Genomic DNA, 22739 nt, shown 5'->3' on the forward strand with positions numbered 1-22739 from the left:
CTTTAGCAGTGAAGTATGTGTAAAACCAATAGCAGTGTGTACAAATACTATGAGAAAGCCTGATGTGGGTTCTCACTGGTGTGAGATTGATGTGAGAATGGCGTCAAAATGATCAATAAAAACTGTAATTAAAAAAAGATGCTCGGTGTGAACACCAGGGGGAGCCCTATCCATGTGACATATTTTGGGCTTAACGAGCAGAAAATACACCCTAAAAGTAAATGTTATCGTCACTTCTTCCTGCAACACTGGAAAGATCGTTACAATCTTGGAACTGCTCCAAAGATGCCGAATAAGGAAACGTCGACATTTATTTAGGTGAAAAATAGCGAATCACAAAAATAAATAAATAAACTAGTGAAAACAGAAAGACTCAGCCCACGTGAATCAACTGCTTCACTGTGAACCGCAAGCGCCACCAAGTCTCCACGCTCTGATTAGCTGCACAACTACTTTTAAACTGGATATAAATCGCCCTTTAGGGAACAGTTCCCTTTAAAACCTCAGAGTCAATCCAAGCAAGTCTCTTTTGATCTAGATTACATCACATTGTGGATTCAAGGATAAACTTCAAAGATAAAACTGAAAAGGTTACATCACTTACTGCATCAAGCATAGAAACAACAGGATATAGAATTTAATTAATAAAATCACTGATTGCAACTATTTATCCCTTCAGATAAACAAATGCGTGGAAAAAAATCCCACCAGGTCTGCTCATAAGTGTTTGAATTATATGCTATTTATGTTTGTTGTTGTTTTTTTCGTGAAACTCTGATCTGTTCTCTTCCTCGGGTTGTTGACAGCGGTTTGTGTGACTCGTGACTATTGTTTCTAACATCTCTGGCACTGATCTCGCGATTTTAGTTTTCTCCACCTCCGCTGTCTGTCTCTCAGCTCCATCCTTTAACACAGTGCACCGGAGCGCTCAAACGTGAAGCACTTCAGCCAAATTATGCAACACTGGTAACACTTGCCGCTCTCCCATTGGCTGCTGAGTCTTCCACTTGGAGGTGTGGCTAAAGTGCTTCCACCTGCCATTTGCCAAGTCTGTGCCGAGGGCGTGTCTGTCGGTTTCATTCACAAATCTAGCAGCGGAGCGTCTCTTCGACATGTGAAGATCCCTCTGCTTATTCTGTGGCACACATGTCTGCTCCGCAGATGTACGCCTGCAGCCTGAACAGAAGATGGATTCTGACTAGTTCTGAATGAAACTGTAATGTTTGTGGTGACAGCAACAAATATTACTACCATAATGGTGTCCTTTAGCACTTGTGTGATAGTAACATATGAAAAGGAGTCTAGAGAAATCTCCGTGTAAAAGGCACGAGGCTTAAAATAAATGTTGGATGTCGGCGATCTTCGAGCCCTCGGGCAGCAGTTCATTAAAAACAGGTGGGATCCTTTCACAGAAATTACTGCATCAGCTCAGGAACACTTCCACAAATTATTGTCTGTTCACATCCACAAATTTTCTTTTTTTCTTTAAAAAAAACCCCCACATATGGCTTATATGTGACCATAATCCAGAAACACTGCTATCTTCTCTGTGCTAACCCTCATTTAAAATGTACTCAGGCAAGGATGTTGGACAAATCAAAATTTGAAGCTTTGTTTGGAAAAATGAATACAGCATCCCACAACTAAAGAGGAGAGAGAACATCCAGTTCATTATCAGCAGTCAGTCAAAAAATCCTGCATCTCTGATGGTGGGTGCATTGGTGCCAATGGAATTGAGAGCTTGCAAATCTGGAAAGGCACCATCAATGCTGAAAGACATATAAAGGTTTTAGAGCAGCATATACTTCCATCCAGACCACATCTACTCCAGAGAAGGCCTTGCACTTTTCAGCAACATGCTGCATCTATTACAGCAGCGTGACTTTGTAGTAGAAGACTCTAGGTTTTAAACTTGCCTGCCTGCAGTCCTGCCTTCTACAAATAGTCAATACATCATGAAATTAAAAGTACAACAAAGAAGATCCAGGACTTTTTGAGCAGCTAGAATCCTATATCAGACGAGAAAGGGACGTTATTCCTCTCCCAAAAGTCCAAAAACTGGTCTCCTTAGTTCCCAGAGGTTTAAACTCTGTTGTAAACATGGCACCCCATCCCAACTTTTTTGAGACATGTTGCTGCTATCAAATTCAAAATGAGCTGATATTATTCTTGGGTTTAAATATTTGATATGTTTTCTGTGTTCCACTGTGAATAGAACAAGGGTTCATGAGATTTGTGAATCACTGCATCCTGTTTTTATTTACATTTTACTCAGTGTTTTTGAAACTGAAAATACATTGTGAAAGAGTTTGCATGATACTTTGGAACTGATTCAAAAAAGCATGTCTGATTTGCCCAAAGGTGAGTGCACTATCACTGAGGAGCAAATATAGTAGTTCATAATTGTGAGGCAGGCGCTAAAGTACCAGGCTTCAAACCAAATAGTAACTTATTTAAAATTTGAAACAAAGTTTAGTAGTACTAACCAGTTTCTGCCTGTTCTGCAATGAAAAGAAATGGAGGACAAAGATACAAAGTGCGCAAAGAGTGTATACTGCAAACTGTCTCCACTTTATATTGCAGCTCTTTGTGTCTTTGTCTTCCATTAGACCAATGACTTTTCAGTCCTAGTGTCTGATTCTCACCTCACCAAACAGGAACTTCAACTTTCACTACCTAAACATTTAAATGCTTTCACACTGAGTAAGAATTTATGTAGAAATGTCTTCTACGTAAAGTAATCGTGTAAATGTTTAATTTAGCTTCTATAATTAAGCGCTCTCACATCCCTCTTTGTTTCCCTCTAAATCATCTGCTGGAATTTGAGGACATGAGCTCCAAAATCAAACAAATCATTTACCCCATATTGTAACTTCAGAGCCAACAGAATCCTTTTTATTACATTCATGCAATAGTCAGTTTTTACTACAAACAACCCAATGGAGCAATGCTCTGATTTCCACCTCAGGGACCGGTTTGACACACTGAACTTTGACCCACTTAATTGACAAACACATCTTCCATAGATGATACTTGAGCTTGTCAATACAAGGATTGATAATGAAGAGATAAAGAGAAAAAAAAACATGGCAGCCAAGTGGAGGATGGAATTTGAGGGGGATGGTCTTCAGCAAGCATGAACTCGAAGTAGGTTCAGTGAGTTCATGTGCTGTAGAGGAATGCTCACGTAGCACACATACGACCTTTCCCCTGGTTTTCTTTTTGCCAAAGTTCACCTGTTATTGTATCCTGACAATAAGAGGGTCCTGTTTGCGCACCTGATGTTAAGGTTACTAAATACTGAGGGAGTTGACATAGTTGCAGGCCTCGAAGATGGTAATTGTCAATCTAACAAGGACACAGCCTGTTGTGTGCATTGAGGAGGGTCAGTGGGTTCATGTGTATGTTAAGCATGGCAGTGGGGGAAGGGTAGGCCGTTTATCATAGGCTGAAACATGCTGGGCATTTCGGATCTAAAAAAACAAGTCAAAGCCAGTAAAATCGTGGCCTTACAATAAAGCCTAATGAGGAGAGAAACCAGCAATACGATAAGTATGTAGCATGTGACAAGATCATGTGTATGGTCCATGTACGTTGGTATAATGCATTGCACGTTTCAGAGGGAGGGTCAGTGAGTTCGCTGCTGTAAGGCTATACATCATGGTACTGGGAGGGGATTTGTTATCTGTATGAGTGCATGCAGCAGTGTGTGTTTTTAACTTAAACATGAAATGACACTGACACAAAGCAGGCTATCACACTTTAAATACGATATTTCATTGTTGGAAAATTTTTATCACCTCAGCTCTCCTTTCTACTTTCATCCTCTGAATTCCAGTTTGTGACACTAGACAAACGAGTTGGTAAGCTTTAAACTGAGGAAAATACAAAAATGTTCACATGAGATTATGTAAAACTGCAAGAAATTTAGCAAATGAACAATGTCCGTCTAATATTGCGAGTTATGTAAGCCAAGATATCTCAGGGTGAAAGAATTGCACAGCCTTGTCCAGGCAGAGTGACCATCATTATAAAAATGTGATTTTCTAGTCTGTTCTGGGCAATATAATGAAAAACGTCGCCCACTGTTTGTTTAGTTATTATTTTACCTTTGAGAGGTCTTATTTGCAAGCGGTTTTCGTGCTCCATGCGTGCCTTCTGCTAAACCTCTCAAGTCCCTTGTTATATTTATTTATTTATTTGTTTATTTAGCGTTCTTACGCTCTCGGTATGAGTAATTTTTGCGCACATCTCATGCATAGAACATACTGTGCACGTCTCGGGCGACGTGCGTGCCTGCGTGTGTTTACACCCGCTCGCTATAGTAGAGCAGCCCAGCCCAGACGCCACACTCACGGGCGACACATGAGTGGGCAGGACCGTGAGTGCCGGGGCCGCCGTCCAGTCAGCGGAGATCACTGCGATCACTGGCTGAAAGGTTCAGCCAATGGCGCGCGCCGCCGTCGACACGGCAGCCAATGGAGTGCGAGCAGAGCGTGGGCACGTGGATTTGCGCACATGTTGACGCTTGTAAACTGCCGAGAGAAAGAGGCAGCACAGGCACAGACCGATGAACGGCAGGCCGGGTGGTGTGTGTGTGTATATATGTGTGTGTGACAGAGAGGTGATGCTCGGCGTCCCGATGCTGCTCCAGCCTCGGAGTGTGGACTGACGGACCAAAAGTAGAAGACAGAGCCATCCTCCACTATTATTAAAATCAGCTGTTATTTTTAAAAGCGTTTTACTGAAGGTAAGAATTTTTAAAAGCATTTTTTTTCTTTTTTGTTTGCCGAAGTTGGCAGCTTAGCCTGAAGGAATTTCCTGTCCTGTGCGTACCATCCCGGTATAATTTTAATATATCCTAAAGCTGTGTTGCCTAACGATAAATTGCTTTTAAACAGTAAAATGATTGCTCAGATTTTCCTTCATGTTTAAGACAACTAACTGCTTTGGATTTATGTTAGTGTCTGATAGACTGAACGGCTTTAGATGGCCTGAATGTACAGTTCCATTAGTTTCTCTTGCTGGCGTGGTGGTGGTGGGCACAGACACAGGCCGGCAGAAAACACCTGAGTCGCAGCCACATGGTCTACCTGTGCAGGCTGTGGCAACACATCTACCAATCCAATCCTATCGCATCTCCATCCAGCTGGGGCTATAAACTAAGTAACGGGTTGTACATAAACAGAAATAGCATCAGATTACCTCACGGTATTTGAAGCTGTTGACTCTTTCACGTTTACAACGTGCCATTTGGTTTGACAGCCACCAGACATAAAATGTAAATGGCAAAGCACGCTGTCTGAGCGTTTCTTTCTCCTTTTGCGTTTGTGTCAGTCTCCTTCATTTGTGAGTGACTTTTGACTTTATTTTTCTGATGCTGATAAAGAGTTCTGTTGGTGTATTTCATTGCTGAGCATTTCCCAGTTTCCCCTGAAATCTCCCCCTCGGTATTGGTGGGATCAGAGATTACACAAGCTGAGAAAGAAAGGGGGAGAAAAACAAACAGATGAGAGAAAGGCACATGGCCAGAGATGCAGAATGTGAAAATGTGAGTAAAAGGAGGAGGAAGAGGGCTTGGTTTGGAGAGGAAAGGAAGAGGGGGCACCGGGCTTGTGTGCATAACGAACAGGATGAGCTGAAGGCAGACCGGAGAGGGATGAGAAGCATACAGAAATACAGCCGAGAGGAAAGAGAGTGGTTTGCGTGCGTGCGTGTGTGTGTGTGTGTGTGTGTGTGTGTGTGTGTGTGTGTGTGTGTGTGTGTGTGAGTGAATCCAAGGGGGGATGGAGCGCAAGCCTGAGACAGAGAGGAGGGGCTAGAGAGAGCACTGGAGGCTGTGGCAAAGAGAGAGAGCAGGCCTATTCCGATTTCACTACTCTACAAGCTCCCATCCCCCTCACACATTTTACTCTCCTACAGCCTCCAATCTCCTCAATGGAAGCCAGACATGCACTACTATTGTGTGCCTACTGCCTACCCCCAGTCCCAAACTAGGGCAGTGCTATACCCACCATTTTGAGTAATAGGGGTTATTATTTTTGGTAGCGAGGTAGGAAAATGGAGTATTGCCAAATGCTAAGAACTGAACTTCCTCTCACTTCAGTGATGGTTTTCAATGTTCACCTAAGCCACACTTGTGTTTCTTTCCGTCATCCTAATCTTTGTGCTTTCTTTCTGTCTCGATAGGGATGCAGTCGCAGGGCAGCACCTCCTCTCAGCCCTCCTTTGATTCCCTGAGCTCCAGTGACAGCCTCTTGTTCAGCGATTCAGAGCAGGCAGAGGACGACACAGACGTCTTCCTGACAGACAGCTCTCCCTCTGTCATCATCGGGGGGTCAGGCGGCGCGTCAGCAAGTGGAAATGGGGGGTCAGACAGTCCCGGGTCACAGTGGACGTGTGACGGCTTCACCGACAAAGAGGAAGAGGAGGACTCGTACAGGTCACAGAGCGGCGGCAAAGCGGCTCACGTCAGCCTGGGGAAGACTGATCCGGCGAGGCAGACCGCAAAATCACAAGGAGATCTGCTGTTTGCTCAGAAGGTAAGAAAGGTGATGGGCAGAAAAGGAGAGTGATGAGAAGAGGGCTGACATAGCAGTGTGCATGCAAAGGAAAGCCCAGCAGACAGCCAAGCCTAACCAAAACCAACTCGTAATCTGTCTTCCCTCCTCCTCTGTCAGTGTGCTGAGCTGCAGGGTTTCATCAGGCCCCTGCTAGAGCTGCTGAATGGACTGAAGAGGGGCCGATTCGACCGGGGTAAGCATCCTTACTTCACCGTCTTCTGGGAGGCAAGTGTGTGTGTGCGCTCGCTGGCTGCTGCAGTTGTTGAGGCTGAATACAGGTTTACATGATCTAAGTGGCCTCAGTCCATTGAAATAGTAAGTTTTCCTTCGAGCAGTAGTCTGTATTGATGTAGCCTATCGATCCAGTCCACAGTGCTGTGTGTGTGTGTGTGTGTGTGTGTGTGTGTGTGTGTGTGTGTGTGTGTGTGTGTGAAGCGAGTCTTCTCGCTGACTCAGTAGCTTGCAAGAGTTTACCGATATCATGAGTTAGAGCGTGTGCGCATGTGTGAGACCGTGCATGCCCACATATGCATTCATTCAGTGTGAATGCTGACTGAAGGATTACGTTCTTTTGATTGACAGGCTTGAGTAGTTTCCAGCAGAGCGTGGCGATGGATCGTATCCAGAGGATTGTGGGGGTTTTACAGAGACCTGACTGCGGGTAGGATGTCATCCAAATTGTCCCACCATCCATCAGCCCTCTTTTTCTCACTCTTATCAAGTCCTGCCATCATGAGATGTTTTAGTTGCATTTAAGAATTATTATCTTTATTAAACTGTGAGTTGATCTTAGATATCCTGCCTCACCGTGCACTGCATGTTTTATTGAACAGTCCTCAGGCAGGTAGAGTTACAGATTTCACTGTCAGTGCAGAGAAACACCAAACTTCAGATGAAATTTTACCTAGATCTCTGCGCAGGATCATAAATACCCACGCCTGTTCCTACTCAGCAGCAAAGTCGTATTCCTATCTGCTCCTCACATAATTTTGTTCCTCTTTCTACATCATAGGGAGAAGTATCTGAACACTCTGCTCCAGGTGGAGATGATGCTAAAACTTTGGTTTCCCCAAATTCCCACTCAGCCTGTGTCTACAGCCTCCAGTGTCGCCACATCCCCTGCCCGATCCCTCCAGGAAGCTTCCGGCTCCACCCCGCCGCACAAACACAGGGATCAGTTACATATTCCCGTTAAGGTGAGGACACACATTCCTGACTTCTTGCTAATACACATAAACATTTCTCCACCCCACCAGCACCACAAATTTTACAAAAACCTCCCGTTCATATTCTGAAAATTACCCTCCTGTTTATTTTCCAGAAGCGCAGACTCAGCTGGACGGGTACAGACTCTCCCACGCCTTCCCCTGTACCTCTCAAGTCCCCCCATATCAGCACAGGAGAAAACAGGGTGAAGTCTGATCGCAGAGAAGGTAGACCTTCTTCCTCCCCATCACTAGCAGCTGATTCAAATCAGAGTTTGGCACATGCAGCCAGCAGCAGTCAGCTAACTGATGACAAAAATGACGGAAAAGACAGAGACAGCAAGGAACCAGGGAAGGTGTCGAAGTACCAAGTGGGTCAGAGCTCTAAGCCAAGCCTCACGTGGGTTCATGTTGCGCCCATCCTGTCCCCGCGAAATACTTGCCTCTCACACGATGCCCTCACAGCCAGCAGGAGGGGGAGCCCGGCTACACAAGACAGCTCCATCTCTTCCACCACACCTTACAAGCACCCCAAAAATCTGAAGAAGCCAATCCGGTGCCAAAGCCAGCCTGTTGCTGGACAGCAGAGTGAGAGGGGGACCACTGAGACAACTCCGGGTGAGAGCCAGTCTCCTCCTGTTACACTTAAGCCTTTGCCTGGGGCGTGTCCCACCAGCTTGAAGACCTGATGGACTGAATCAGCAAAAGAACTGGCAGCCTTGCTTTGTTACACCACTGGGCTAAAAGCTGCTGCGACAGGAAGAAGGGAAGAGGCTGAAGGCCTGTGGTTATACTTGCATTAATGAGAGGAAGTGAGGAAAGAATTGTTGGTGATAGATGTTGAAAACAATGACGGATAAAAACATAACCTATCATCCAGACCACAGTTAAAACAGACATTTCAAACAACAGGACATAAACAAGAACCGTTATCACACTTATAATCAAAACCCGTGCGGAAAGGTGGTTGTCAAGGTTCAAAAGCAATGTACAGGTAACGAGAGACACTCTAGAGTGTTTAGAGGAGTAAATGATCGCTCCTCTTCAGCATGAAGGCAATCGATACAAAAAGAAGAAATATTTATGTAGGTGACTGTTTCAGCAGACATCTAACTTGAAAGAAACTGTCCGAAAATGGAACAGCCGATGTCAGTAATCAAAATAAAACCTTCCAGTGTTTATTTTGATGTGGTTGATGAGTGAGCTGATTCTAGTCTTGCAGCAGAAGACACGTTTTTCTCTACGTTCTTTTGAATGGTTTGAAGAGGAAAAAGCGACACTGGGGTAACTAAAAAAAATCTTGTTGCTAGTGATGTGAGAAATGAGGTGTAGTGTGTGCCGTGTCGGAGCCATTGGAGACGGTGGAAAAATGACAACTCACGAATGTAATCCAAGAATTGTTTGGACACTCGGCTGGCAGATCATCAGCATCGAGCAGGAGTGACATCGCAGCAACCGGTGGTCACATAACTTCTCCTGTAATGCCGTGGATCAGATGTTTCCGACGGCAAACCGACTGGCAATCAGTCTCATTACAATCCAAGACTTTTAATAGACCAGTGTATGGAGTTAACAAGGACCACTAAAAGACATATGTCTCTTGATTCAATTACACAGTTAATTTATTCATGTGTTGATCTGATACTGCATCTATTTATTGTTTGTATTTATTGGGCAGCTTATCACCTGCTGTGCGCTTGCATAGTTTGGCCTACAGTTCTTTTGAGGTGACTGGGAAGATGCTGTTGACATTTTTTGTGGTTTTTATTGCTATCGTGAGGCGGGCAAAACAAAAAGGACGTGACATCTTATGATTGGTCTCTTGGACTACTGTGCCTTTTTTACCAAATAGGATGTGTTTTTCAAAAAAAAAAAGCATTCGGTGCTCTCAGTGCATTCATACTGTGTTTTGATTGTTTGCATGTGTTTCACAAAACCAGTGCACAGTCAAACGCGAAAGCCAACGTGTAGTCATCCTTCTAAAATCGCACACAGCTTAAAAACCAACATCATCAACTGTGATTCTTTAAAAAAAAAATGTCATCCAGCTCTTATATCCCAACATCTACAGCTCACCTGAATGGCCTGCATCTCTGACTAATACACACACCAACAGCAGTGGCTACTATTTGTCATGTAGTAATTAAGTGTCTAGCCTTCCTTTGGGGCTTTTCTTTAGGTTCTGATCAGGAGAGAAACCGACTGAACGGCACTTAAAGATGGTGCTCTTGAAAACTTGAAAACATGGTGAAAATATAAATGTAAGGGAAGAAATCTTTCTTTGCGCCACTCTCTACCGCTGCTATCATCGTGCTGATTTACATGTATCATTGAATCATGCTCTTTAATTGGAAATCCACTCACAGCATTCATTTAAATGTTGAAGGGGTTCTTAGTAACCTGACTGGATTAATCTATATTGTAAATATTTGGACTGATATTTTTGAATTGGTGTGAGAGGTTCATATGTTATATACATAACTACAAATGGGGTGGGGGGGTTTGCATTACTAAACTCACACGTGAACACAGAGCCACCGGCAGCCAACATGTTACTGCCTGTTTGTTTTTGTTGTTTTTCTCAGTACGGAGTGTACAAACCCTCAGTCACTCTTATCCTGCTACAATACGCCAGATGTTGACTCTTGATCAGAGGCTGGGGGTGTCTTCCACCACACTCCTGTTTTGGTTTTGGGTTTTTTTATACATTTGTGGTATGACAGAGAAGCCAATTGCACTTATTTTTCATTATGTCCTTTTTCATGTATGTTTTCTACTGCAGCGACCACTGCTTATTGGTCAGAAATAATGTCTTGTTTATTTCAGCTGCCTTCTTCTTCTACTACTACAACTACTTATTACATTTTAAAAGCTGACTGTAGTTCCACCTCGCCTCCCTTCCCCCACTCTGCTGCACTCGTCTGCCCCTGCCCTCTCCTCTCCTTTATCTCCCTCAAGCCCGTTAGTATATTTTCTTTCTAAACTAAACTCTGTCTTTCACTCACCCCATTTCTATGTGATATTACACTCTTTTTTAAAAAAAAATATTGATACAATCAAGGATAAAAAAAAACTTTTAATAAATTAAACCAATTTTTGAAAGATGAAACTGCCTGTGTGCTTGTTTACGCAAATCTTCATGAATTTATTTTGTTTTCTTTTGATTATGCAGCTCCCAATTTGGAAAGCAGCTCTTAATAAACAGATGTGTGACTCGATGGGGTGCAGATTTACAGACTGTATATTCTGAAGGCTGCGTGAGTGCACGAGTGAGTGAGTGGGGGTGAGGCGGAGACGATGAAGGCAGGAAGAAGAGGAGGGGCAGTGGGGCGGTGAGACTACAGCCTCTGTAATCTGACTGAGAGAGGTAGGGGGGCTGGCTGATCCTCCAACCAGCTGCTACATCAGAGGCCAAACACTACTTTAGCTTATATGTGTGCTCATGTGAGAGTGTTATAATGAGTAAATACCTTCTGGAGGTTAGCAGAGAAGAGTTAGTGGTCGCTGTAGCGCGGTCCTGCATTTCACAAGAAAACAATTACCCACAGGCTCAAGTCTGATCTCTGCAGGCGACCACCGAGATTTTTAATTCCCTCTAGAAAAATAAATAATCAAAAGGTGAGAATGAAAAATTGAGTGGCGCGGCGCTGCATCACCCACACCGAACGTGATGAAAGAAAATAAAAAAAATTCTGATAACCCAAACACACACTGGGAGGTTGCTACGAGTAATGTTATGTAACAAAATGTGAGTTTTACTTCAAAATAAAGAGAAAGTAAAAACTTTAAAGTTATGAAGCTGTGTACTAATTTAACTTCAATCTGTCTTTTTTGGGGGTTTTTTTTTCAAAAAACATTGCTTCTTTTATCCTTTAATATTTAAATCTGGACTGGGAAGTTCTGATTCTGTTAATTTCACCAATTCTCAAAGAAAAATCTATGACCAGAAAATCAGACGCGACAATAGATGTTACACTGCATAAGGAGCAGAACTGGTAATTTCATGTATTAATCATCATTGCACTCTCTTTCTCCTTCGCCCAGCATCATATCCTTAGATACTGCATGCACACCAGGATGAGAGTGGCAAATTTTGGGAGGGTGTGGTTTTGACTTCTCTCTCATGCCATGCGGCACGTATGCATGCATGCATGCGCTGCTCCCCCCGTCGCACGCTCTGACACACTGACTGGCTGATTTGGTGATGGGCTTCTCTCTGACACAGTGACTATGCTACGTTACAACAACACAGACAGCCCTCCCTGCCTCCACCCTCCCTCCCCCTCGGCCCCCCCTTGTATCCATGCAGTTTTTAGCAGAAAAAGCCCTTGCCCTCCATCTCCCCACCACTGCTATTCTCCCCCCCTCTTTCTACTCCGGAGGATGGAAACAAGGGGCAAGAGGAAAAGGACGAGAAGAGGATGTGTGGAGGGCACAGGGACGAAACTTGACCTCGCTACAGTTTTGAGAACACTTTTTTTAAACAAACAAAATATATATAATTGTTCCTTTTCTCCCCAAAAAAGCTATATTTGTTTTTATGTTTAATCATTCAGTTGGTTTATAATATTCTGTTTGCGCAGTATGTTTTCACAGAATTAACATTACAGCACTGTTCACATTCAAGTTGTTTTCACTTCTCCGAGCATGTGTTGGCTTAATTTAGCATGTGTGTGTCCATCAATAGGATTGCACATAATGAACTTACTGCGGCTCTTATCCCTTGCTGTGTAGGTTTTAATTGTGGGCCCACATCCTGTTACTGGTTTTAACAAGTTGATGATTTAATGGTGTCCTTCCAGTTCTGCTCTGTGCACATAATGAAGGGAACGACACAATAAGGTGCTTATTCACTTATTCTAAACACCCCTCCCCCATAATTTCACTCCAGTACGACTCGCGTGAGGTGAAGTCACTCTCTGACTTTACAACTACATATACAGCCTCTTACTCACCATAAGTCCACAGGCATTTTTTTTTAGTGCAGACTTGACCAAAAAAGCAGCCTGAATGCTCAATAAACCTGCACAATCCTGAAATGGAAATCAGAGACATTTCGAAGTCCCTGCCTCGCCGGAGATCACAGCGGTGACGGGCCCTTGGTGTGCCAGGTTGAAGAGGTTGCTCTGCGCGCCATCTGTGGTCTCCATCTCTGTGAACAACATAAAGACAGAGACACCAGGACTAAATTTTCAAGGGCGCACGTGTGTCTCATCATGACATTGTGTGTGTGTGTGTGTGTGTGTGATATTTGGGGCACGGCTCAGCTACAGGCAAATAACATCCTCATCAGTTTCTCTGGCCTGAATGTGTTCTCGGGAGTCTGCTCACGATGACACCATCCCACACGGCTGCTTAATTATTCAAGTACACTGAGTGAAAGGGAATCACCAGGTTCAGTATACTCATGAGGGGGGAAAGAAAGACACAGATGGCAAGCAAAGAGGGCTATAAATGAGACAAAAGTGAGAGATTAAAGCTTACTCCCTCTGAGTTAGAATGAAGCACCTGCACATAAACTGAGATCCTAGCAGCGTATGCTCGAAGTCAAGACAGCTGAGCCCCCTGAGAGTGTATCTTCCAAGATGATTTACAACCCCTGTCAGACACAATGAAATAAAACTGGGTCAGCATGATAAAATATACCATAACCATACAGTTGATGAATCAAAAAGCTTTGTGTGAGAACAGGGGGATAACTTAACTAAAGTCATAAACTTTGTTCTGTAGTTAATTTTTGGAGGAAAGCAATAATATACATTAATAGCTGATATCACGCTCAACGGCTGTTAAGACTGAAAGGAAACACTTAAGATTCAGCAATAAAAGCTTTGCAGATACCGGACTGGGATTACAAACTAAATACCTGACATTCAAGTAATATAACAGATTAATTCATACAGCTCCCATCGCATGCCCCCATGATGCATTACTCTTGTTTTAGCTGCACAGGCAAATTGAAATCACTGTGTTTGCCAGTGTGGGGTCAAGGCATGCGTGTGTGCATGTGATGCTGTGTGCGTTTTTGTTTTTCCTGTGTGCACTTGTATAGAAATATCTGTGGTATTGTCATATTATGTGCTGAGGTGTCATTACATAATAGAGCTGGCTGGAGAGAGGGAATGGCGGGTCGGGGCTGTGGGGTGTGCAGGGCAGACGGCTCATGGGAGGGATTCAGGTTGGCCACGGGTGGTCGTAGCAGAGTGCGTAAATGTGAGAGACAGTGGTGTGTGTGGTGTTTACTGTCAGGTTAATCATTTGATTATCCACAGATTAAGGTAGCATTATTGTAAATTTAATGAAAATAATTACCCATGTTGGGTTTTTTGTTTTGTTTTTAGCCAAAATCAGAGTTAAAACCGAGAGAAGAGCTTTATATGTAAACCTGGCATTTAGCAACTCTTGTACTACTTTTAGGTTGATCAGTGAGAAAGTGAAGCCCAACAATTTCAGCCATTTATGGAGGAAAAAAATACCAGAACCTTTTTAAATGTGATTATTTCCTGTATTTCTCTGTTTTTTTTGTAAAAAAAACATATTATTTGGAGTCATGTTTAGATTTTGCTTATTTGTCTCACTATGGCTTCCACTTTCCTATCAGAGAAGGTACCATAATTACAAAAAAACTCAATAGTTTTGGAGTCTTTTAGCTCATCTATCTTCATCAGACTATCCTTGAACATTCAGATGTCATCCACTGGTTTTGGAGTATGCATTTTGAAGCTTTAACTAGCTTTTTGGCTGCTGACATGTTGCTATTGTTTTTTGAGCAAGACCTGACCATATGCGAATGAGATGATGAAGCGTCAATAGCAAGCTGATTCATAAACTGTACACGTGCATGGCACAGACACAAATATAGACTCATTAGTGTTAATCAACAGACTAACAACATACAACAATTTCACTCACCAGAACTGAAGCGCAGATGTCTTGGATGTTGATCTCTATCACCCAGCAAACCATATTATGTAATTTTATTATAGACACCAACTGCAGAGACCATGTTTATTTCAGTAACAACGGTGTTGTTTTGTAAACAAAAGGAGTTTTTGTTGTATTATTCAAATGCCTCTATCCCACAGTTGAGGCTAAATGTACAACATTCAGTTATTTAACATTATATTTAACTGTGATTATGTGCTTCACTCCCCACTGTCCTGCTTTTTTTCTCCTCTATCACTGCATGGATATCTCCAGACTATTTAGCTCAACTTTGTCTTAAACACACTGTTCCTCACATATTTAAGTCACGGGTTCAGAACTTATTATTTGTTTCTTAATTAATTGCATACAGGCTATAGTAAATTCCTCTCTGGCCTCTGGTCAAGTTCTGCGTTACTTTAAGAATGCTGTTATTCCTAGACTAAGTTACGATAAACAGCATTCTTGATAAATTTCCACCTGGGTTCTGTGAAGGACAATTAACTGAGACAGCTCTTCTCAGACTATCTAATGATTGTGTACATTTCAAAGAACATTTTTGCTTTTGAAGTTGAATGACGTGATTTGATCACGTCATTCAAAACATCGCACTTTGCGATGTTTTGGCGCAAAGTGCCACAGGAATTGTTCTGTCCTCCTTATGTTGGACCCGACTTTAGCCTTTGACAGTTGATCACCAGATCTTGCTTGACAGGTTGAGGTATTGGACCAGTGTGTTGGGATCTGCCTTACGCTGCCTTCATATCTTTCTGATCGTTCTTTTTGCATGCCTGCTTCAAATTACAGGTCTTCCTTAAGTCATCTTCATTTTGGTGTACCTCAGGGTTCTGTTTTGGGGCCCGTATTATTTCTGGTTTACATGCTCCCTCTTCAGCACATTTTGAGCACTTTTAAAGACCTCTCATATCACTGCTACACAGGTAATATTCTGTTTTATATCTTTTTTAAGCCTCCTATCATTCGAAACTGCATGTCTTACACTGTGTAAAAAGCTGGATGGATATAATGTTTTCTTAACTTAATAAGGAAAAAAATGAAATTCTTGTTTATAACTCTAGGAAACTCTTAGTGCATTAGACTCTTAGTTGATTAGACTATTCCAAGCCTTCCATCAGGAACCTCTGGGCAAATTTAGATTCTGGTTTTACTTTACTTTGGTCATGTTCAGTCATTGGTTCGTTTATGTTTTTATCACTAACAAAATATTGCCAAATAGTACTATCTCACAAACAGAACTGGAAATTGTTATTCATGCTTTTGTTTCTTTGAGACTGGATTAGTGTACATCATCACCACTTATTTAGTGTATATCTGTGTGTACATAGATATATTGTATATTGTATATTTGTATATTGTATATTATTGTACATGTATATATTAGTGTAATTTATTATTGACCAGCCTACACAAAGCATCACTGGACTGTTTGTAGATGCTGCCAGACTTCTGAACAAATCACCAAAGTTTTCTCATGTCACACTGCTACTCTCCCAGCTCCATTGACTCGAGAATACATGTCAAGATTTTGGTTCTCACTCACAGGGTTCTGAATGGTCAAGCACAAGCATACATCTAAGAATTTTTACATCTGTATGTCCTTAGCAGATCCCTAAGGTCATCTGACTGAGGCCTGCTGTGCCACATGCAAGGGTAAAAACTAAAGGTGACAGAGCCTTCTCTCAGTTGTAGCACCGGGACTCTGGAACTTTCTCCCTTTTAGTTTTAGGTCTGCAAACTCTGTTCAGCTTTTTTAAAAGCAACTAAAAATCTTTTACAACTGCTTATAATTAACTATTTTGATGTACTAATGTCTGATGTTTTTTGTTTGATTTTGTTCAGCACTTTGTAATCAATATTTTTAAAGGTGCTACATAAATAAAGTTTTTACTTAGTGGGGAAGTGGGGAGTGTGGGGAAGTGGCAGTGGGGAAAATAATTATTTGATCATCTGCTGAATTTGAAGGTTTGCTCACTTACAAAGAAATTAACAGTCTCTACTTTTTATGGTAGTTTTATTTAAATGGACAGAGACAGAATATCAATCAAAAATCCAGTAAAAAAAAAACCCACATTACATAAAAGTTATAAATTGATTTGCACGTCACTGAGTGAAATAAGTATTTGATCCCCAAGCAAAAAATTTGTTAATGTTGGCAAGCACAGTGGGAAGATATTTTTTGTAATTGGTCACCAGGTTTGCACACATCTCAGGAGGGATTTTGGCCCATTCCTCTTTACAGAAACTCTAAATCATTTAGGTTTCTTGGTTGCCACTTGGAGGTAGGAAGGAAGGAGGTAAAAACAGAAAAATAGCCCTATAGCATAATGTTTCTCCCTCCGTGCTTGACAGTGGGGATGGTGTTCCCTGGGTCATACTAGGTCATTTAGATGTTCAGTGGCAAAGATGGGTCTGCACATGTGCCTTCTTGGGCAGGGAGACCTTATAGTGTATTGTTTTACCAATTGTGTTCTAGGTGACTGTGGCCCATTTATATTTATTCAATTTCTGAATAATCACACCAACATTTGTCACCTTCTCAACAAGCTTCTTGCTGATGGTCTTGTGTAGATCTAAAATCTTGTCCTTGATGTCATTTGACAGCTTTTTTGGTACTGGTAGCCAAAGTTGGATAGAAAAAAACTGATTCTGTGAGCAGGTGTGCTTTCTAAACATAGCGAGTTAAGTTCAGGAGTATCTGTAATTGACTGAATGTAATTTGTGTGTCACATGGACACGCAGGCAATTTGTGGGAGGCAGAATTCTGAGTGGCACTTATTTCAGTCAATGGCATGCAAATCAATGCATAACTTTTATGTGATGTGTTTTTCTGGATTTTTGGTTGATATTCTGTCCCCTCTATTAAGATGAAAATGACCATAAAAATTAGCAACCATGCATTTTTTTGTAACTCAAAGCCAAATGTACAAATTCAGCAGGAGAATTAAATTTTCCCTACTGTACATTTAGTTGACTCTTTGACAACTGAATGCTTCTCTGTTTAACCACGTTTTCTATTGAAATTCTATTATTAATTATATTTTTATTGTCTTTTTTTATTTTTATGTCTTCTACCATACTTTTATATTGCTTGCACTTTATAAATAAACATCACTTACTTTGTATTTTGTCACTTTCTTTTTTGTCTTTAGGTTTGTTTAAAAAGAATTTGAAACACTTGTCTGGTTCCCCCTTAGCGAGGTCAGGCCTCTCCTAGTGTCACTGCAAACTTTGCTCATTGCAACTGCTGTAGTTTGAAGTTTGTTTGGCCTGGCATGCCTGGTGGAAAGCATTGCCTCTGTCTGTCAGGTCCAGCTGCCTGTGTCAGTCAAAGAGTCCATGAACCTAACTCCAGTCTCCAGGTGGCTCTATACGATAGTTGCCTGATAGATATTGTTAGAAAAGGGCCAAAACATCCCTCGGGATTAACTTCTTTTTGGAGTGAGCCTAAAGTGGCCACTGGAGGAACTACTGCAGTTTTTGGCACTTCCATGCTGGCATCAGTTTACAGCTCCAGAGGCAGCTACATTTGTACAACACATACAATGGAACAATAGTCACTGCTACTTGCAAATGTCACTAAATAACTGACAGCCAACAAGGTCAATTTTGCCAGCAGCAGTTATTCTTGGGCAATATATTAGTGAATACCTTAGTCTTGGAAAGAACTTCTTTAAGTTGCTTGAAGATGTTTCACCTGTCATCCGAGAAGCTTCTTCAGTTCTAAGGTCAAATGGCGGAGAGTCCCAGATTTAAACCCAGTGGGAGTTTCCCCCCAAAGAGGGACAAAAGGACCCCCTGATGATCCTCTACCTAATCACATGAGCCAAGGTGTGAAAATGGGCGTGGGTCACAATCAGCCAGGGTTTCGGGTGAGCTACTTGTGAAACCTGGCCCCACCCTATCATGTGATTTCCTGAGGTCAAATGGCCCAGGGTGTGAGTGGTTGTTAAGGCGTCTGGGAAGGGAACTCAAAACTGGATTATAGATGGCAGACAGCTGGTGTCGTAAGCCATCGCCTCTGTTCAAAGATGGTCGCTCACAGTGGACATAAATGGCTTCTTTCACTCCTCTTTCAAACCACCTGTCTTCTCTGTCCAAAATGTGAACATTGGCATCCTCGAAAGAGTGACCTTTGTCCTTTAGAGTCTTGTCCCATGGAGGTGGCTCTTCTATGTTGTGCCAGGTGCTTGTGAAGTGGCTGTTTGGTCTCTCCAATGTGTCCCACACCCGTTTTCACACCTTGGCTCATGTGTTAAACTATTTTGCTTAAATGATGGTAAAATACATTTAATTTTCAATTGAAATAGTTGCTGAATATTTTTCTGCAATTCAGCTAATATATAAATCATTAGACTGTTTCAGATCAAAACATTGCATTGCAACTTGCGTTCAGCAATTTAAACAAAGAATAATTTACGACACTCAATAACCAAAACAAGTGATCAGTAAGACCTTGTTTTTGGGAAAACTAAATATATGACATTCTGATTTTCCTCAAGGTCACGGAGAAAAATGTTTTCAAAGTGAAAACAACAAAAGGCGTTTGTTGTGGTGGAAAAAGCATGTAATCAAAATGCCTCAGATTTCCATGTATTATTCTGTGGTCCTAATTAGAGGCTTCCTTTACACTACTTCCATATTCACACAACTTGGGTTGTAGTGTGCTTGTAAACATGGACCAGATGATGACGATGGAGGTGTGCTGTTCGGTAGGAGTAAATGAATCACCCGTAATGACTAGCTGACATTTTGGTGATAGAGAAAGAGCATGTGTTGTAACTAAAGCATGTTGCATATGCACCTCTTCCTGATGGTTGCACGTAGCATTAGCACTGTGAGCGAAAGCATGGATGTGGCTTGCTGTAGAGAGAGCGAGTCATTTGACAGCCTGGTATAGCCTCGGGCTCTCTGCAACTGATTCATGCTCACACTACTATAAGTGCACGCAGTTGACCCACATCATGCAAAGGGAGGGAAAAAAGTCAGGAGGCGGGTGTTCAGGGGAAGGAAATGGAGATCATCTGATAATCTCATGTTTTTACCAGGGGACTGGGTTAATAACTCGGTTAATAATTAGGCAATATTTATGACTAGTTTGAGTTTTGTGAAAATCATAGAAACACTGCGCTTTTAATATGAAGACAAAGCCCTGTCATGAACCTTGTAAAGGAGAAGAATGTGAATACTCTGCCAAAGCTCTTCTTCAGCTATTCAATTTGGATTTTTATTTGCAATTCAGATCACTCTCTTAGTTCCCAGAATGTAAAACATTAGTTTTAATCCAGCCTTAACTAGTTTTGGTATTTGAAGTTGCCAGGGGAAAGATTTAACCTCTTAACAACCACCAAGTCACTGCTGATCCACTTAGTGGTAGGCTTATGCTAAATTTTACCAGCAAGATAAAGAAGCATAGTCTCAGAAACTAGAAGACATAACCTTCTAAAGCTGGTATCTCACACACATTTAGACTTTACAACTGCTTTGCTAGAAGATTTCAATTTGAATGTGTAAACTAGAAGCGTAGAACTGAACCTAACCATAACCCTATTATTTCAGTACCTAATTATTCCTATTACACCTAATGTTCAGCTAGAGTTTCTATAAATACAGTGGGGCAAAAAAGTATTTAGTCAGCCACCGATTGTGCAAGTTCCCCCACTTAAAATGATGACAGAGGTCAGTAATTTGCACCAGAGGTACACTTCAACTGTGAGAGACAGAATGTGAAAAAAAAAAAAAATCCATGAATTCACATGGTAGGATTTGTAAAGAATTTATTCGTAAATCAGGGTGGAAAATAAGTATTTGGTCAATAACAAAAATACAACTCAATACTTTGTAACATAACCTTTGTTGGCAATAACAGAGGTCAAACGTTTACTATAGGTCTTTACCAGGTTTGCACACACAGTAGCTGGTATTTTGGCCCATTCCTCCATGCAGATCTTCTCAAGAGCAGTGATGTTTTGGGGCTGTCGCCGAGCAACACGGACCTTCAACTCCCGCCACAGATTTTCTATGGGGTTGAGGTCTGGAGACTGGCTAGGCCACTCCAGGACTTTCAAATGCTTCTTACGGAGCCACTCCTTTGTTGCCCGGGCGGTGTGTTTTGGATCATTGTCATGTTGGAAGACCCAGCCTCGTTTCATCTTCAAAGTTCTCACTGATGGAAGGAGGTTTTGGCTCAAAATCTCACGATACTTGGCCCCATTCATTCTGTCCTTAACACGGATCAGTCGTCCTGTCCCCTTGGCAGAAAAACAGCCCCATAGCATGATGTTTCCACCCCCATGCTTCACAGTAGGTATGGTGTTCTTGGGATGCAACTCAGTATTCTTCTTCCTCCAAACACGACGAGTTGAGTTTATACCAAAAAGTTCTACTTTGGTTTCATCTGACCACATGACATTCTCCCAATCCTCTGCTGTATCATCCATGTGCTCTCTGGCAAACTTCAGACGGGCCTGGACATGCACTGGCTTCAGCAGCGGAACACGTCTGGCACTGCGGGATTTGATTCCCTGCCGTTGTAGTGTGTTACTGATGGTGACCTTTGTTACTTTGGTCCCAGCTCTCTGCAGGTCATTCACCAGGTCCCCCCGTGTGGTTCTGGGATCTTTGCTCACCGTTCTCATGATCATTTTGACCCCACGGGATGAGATCTTGCGTGGAGCCCCAGATCGAGGGAGATTATCAGTGGTCTTGTATGTCTTCCATTTTCTGATGATTGCTCCCACAGTTGATTTTTTCACACCAAGCTGCTTGCCTATTGTAGATTCACTCTTCCCAGTCTGGTGCAGGTCTACAATTCTTTTCCTGGTGTCCTTCGAAAGCTCTTTGGTCTTGGCCATGGCGGAGTTTGGAGTCTGACTGGTTGAGGCTGTGGACAGGTGTCTTTTATACAGATGATGAGGTCAAACAGGTGCCATTCATACAGGTAACGAGTGGGGGACAGAAAAGCTTCTTACAGAAGACGTTACAGGTCTGTGAGAGCCAGGGATTTTCCTTGTTTGAGGTGACCAAATACTTATTTTCCACCCGGATTTACGAATAAATTCTTTACAAATCCTACCATGTGAATTCATGGATTTTTTTTTTCACATTCTGTCTCTCACAGTTGAAGTGTACCTCTGGTGCAAATTACTGACCTCTGTCATCATTTTAAGTGGGGGAACTTGCACAATCGGTGGCTGACTAAATACTTTTTTGCCCCACTGTATATTGCTCTGCAATTACATGATGCCAACAACTTGAAAGTCATTTAGCTTAGTTTGATTTAAATGGACAAAAGACTGCGTGTATCACCAGACAAATCTGCTACAAAAAAAAAAAATTGTAAGAACTTTTTCTATATATGTTTTACTTCTACCATCATTTTGTGCTGTTGGAGAATTTTCCCTTAAATTTAAGGGATCCAAAGACTGTCGTGGCTCTCTTATAATATGACCCAAGCTAAATAGGCAGATTCATTAATGTGTTTTCGCTGGTAGAAATGAAAACTGATTGGGTTAGTTGAAGGAAAATGGGCTTGAAAGCGAACACGTCAGGACTGTGATAAAACGCAGTGTGCATAGTCACACCCACAGGACAGTTTTACTTCTAGAAAAACCCTGAGCTATGGGCATAATGCTATAACGACACAATGTTAACGTGGTCAAGGACGAACTTTAACGGATAAATAAATTCCCTTAATCCTCAGATTTTCAAAACTATTTGGGAGAAATACGTTTTACCTTGTGGAGAACATGGCTATTTCCATACATGTGCAGATAGGTGGAAACACCGCACACTTGAAATGAAACGACTCTGCGAAAAAGTCCACGAAGAAGAAGCTGCATCCATTTCCTGTTCCGGGGCTTGAAAGAGAAACGTCGTGCGGACGCGCGACTAAACAGAAAGTTTTGCAGAAAACTTGGCACGTTGAGTGTTTTGCGCGTCTAAGTCTTCATCGTTTTTATTTGATCTCCACGGCTTAAACGGGCTGACTACGATAGAAGAGTAATCTAAGGTTTGTAAGCCTCATGAA

At 42.1% G+C, this 22739-nt stretch overlaps 1 protein-coding gene and 1 long non-coding RNA gene across 3 annotated transcripts; one reads left to right on the forward strand and one right to left on the reverse strand.

Annotated features, from left to right (window-relative positions):
• Positions 1–4493: 4493 nt before the first annotated feature.
• Positions 4494–11365, forward strand: LOC146508328 (uncharacterized). Its single transcript, XM_085177401.1, has 6 exons — positions 4494–4750; positions 6190–6542; positions 6681–6756; positions 7146–7224; positions 7576–7759; positions 7885–11365. The coding sequence occupies exons 2-6, from the start codon at positions 6192–6194 to the stop codon at positions 8455–8457; spliced, it is 1263 nt and encodes a 420-aa protein (XP_085033527.1). The 5' UTR covers positions 4494–4750; positions 6190–6191; the 3' UTR covers positions 8458–11365.
• A 125-nt stretch (positions 11366–11490) lies between these two features.
• On the reverse strand, positions 11491–22550 carry LOC146508329 (uncharacterized). Of its 2 annotated transcripts, XR_014876864.1 has the most exons (4): positions 22447–22550; positions 13277–13367; positions 12724–12920; positions 11491–12577 (listed from the first exon to the last, which is right to left on the reverse strand). It is a non-coding gene; the product is annotated as an uncharacterized LOC146508329 (long non-coding RNA). The 2 variants fall into 2 exon arrangements; XR_014876863.1 differs by having other exon boundaries at positions 11491–12920.
• Positions 22551–22739: the final 189 nt, after the last annotated feature.

The sequence above is a fragment of the Neolamprologus multifasciatus genome, chromosome 11 (genome assembly GCF_963576455.1).
Source record: "Neolamprologus multifasciatus chromosome 11, fNeoMul1.2, whole genome shotgun sequence".
Taxonomy (NCBI): Eukaryota; Metazoa; Chordata; class Actinopteri; order Cichliformes; family Cichlidae; genus Neolamprologus; species Neolamprologus multifasciatus.

Bases quoted from the DNA above. Each gene is read 5' to 3' on its own strand.
- LOC146508328 (XM_085177401.1), top strand. From the start codon at position 6,192: ATGCAGTCGCAGGGCAGCACCTCCTCTCAGCCCTCCTTTGATTCCCTG. The intron at 6,543-6,680 runs GTAAGAAAGGTG...CTCCTCTGTCAG, and splicing joins ATCTGCTGTTTGCTCAGAAG to TGTGCTGAGCTGCAGGGTTT. The intron at 7,225-7,575 runs GTAGGATGTCAT...TCTACATCATAG, and splicing joins TTACAGAGACCTGACTGCGG to GGAGAAGTATCTGAACACTC.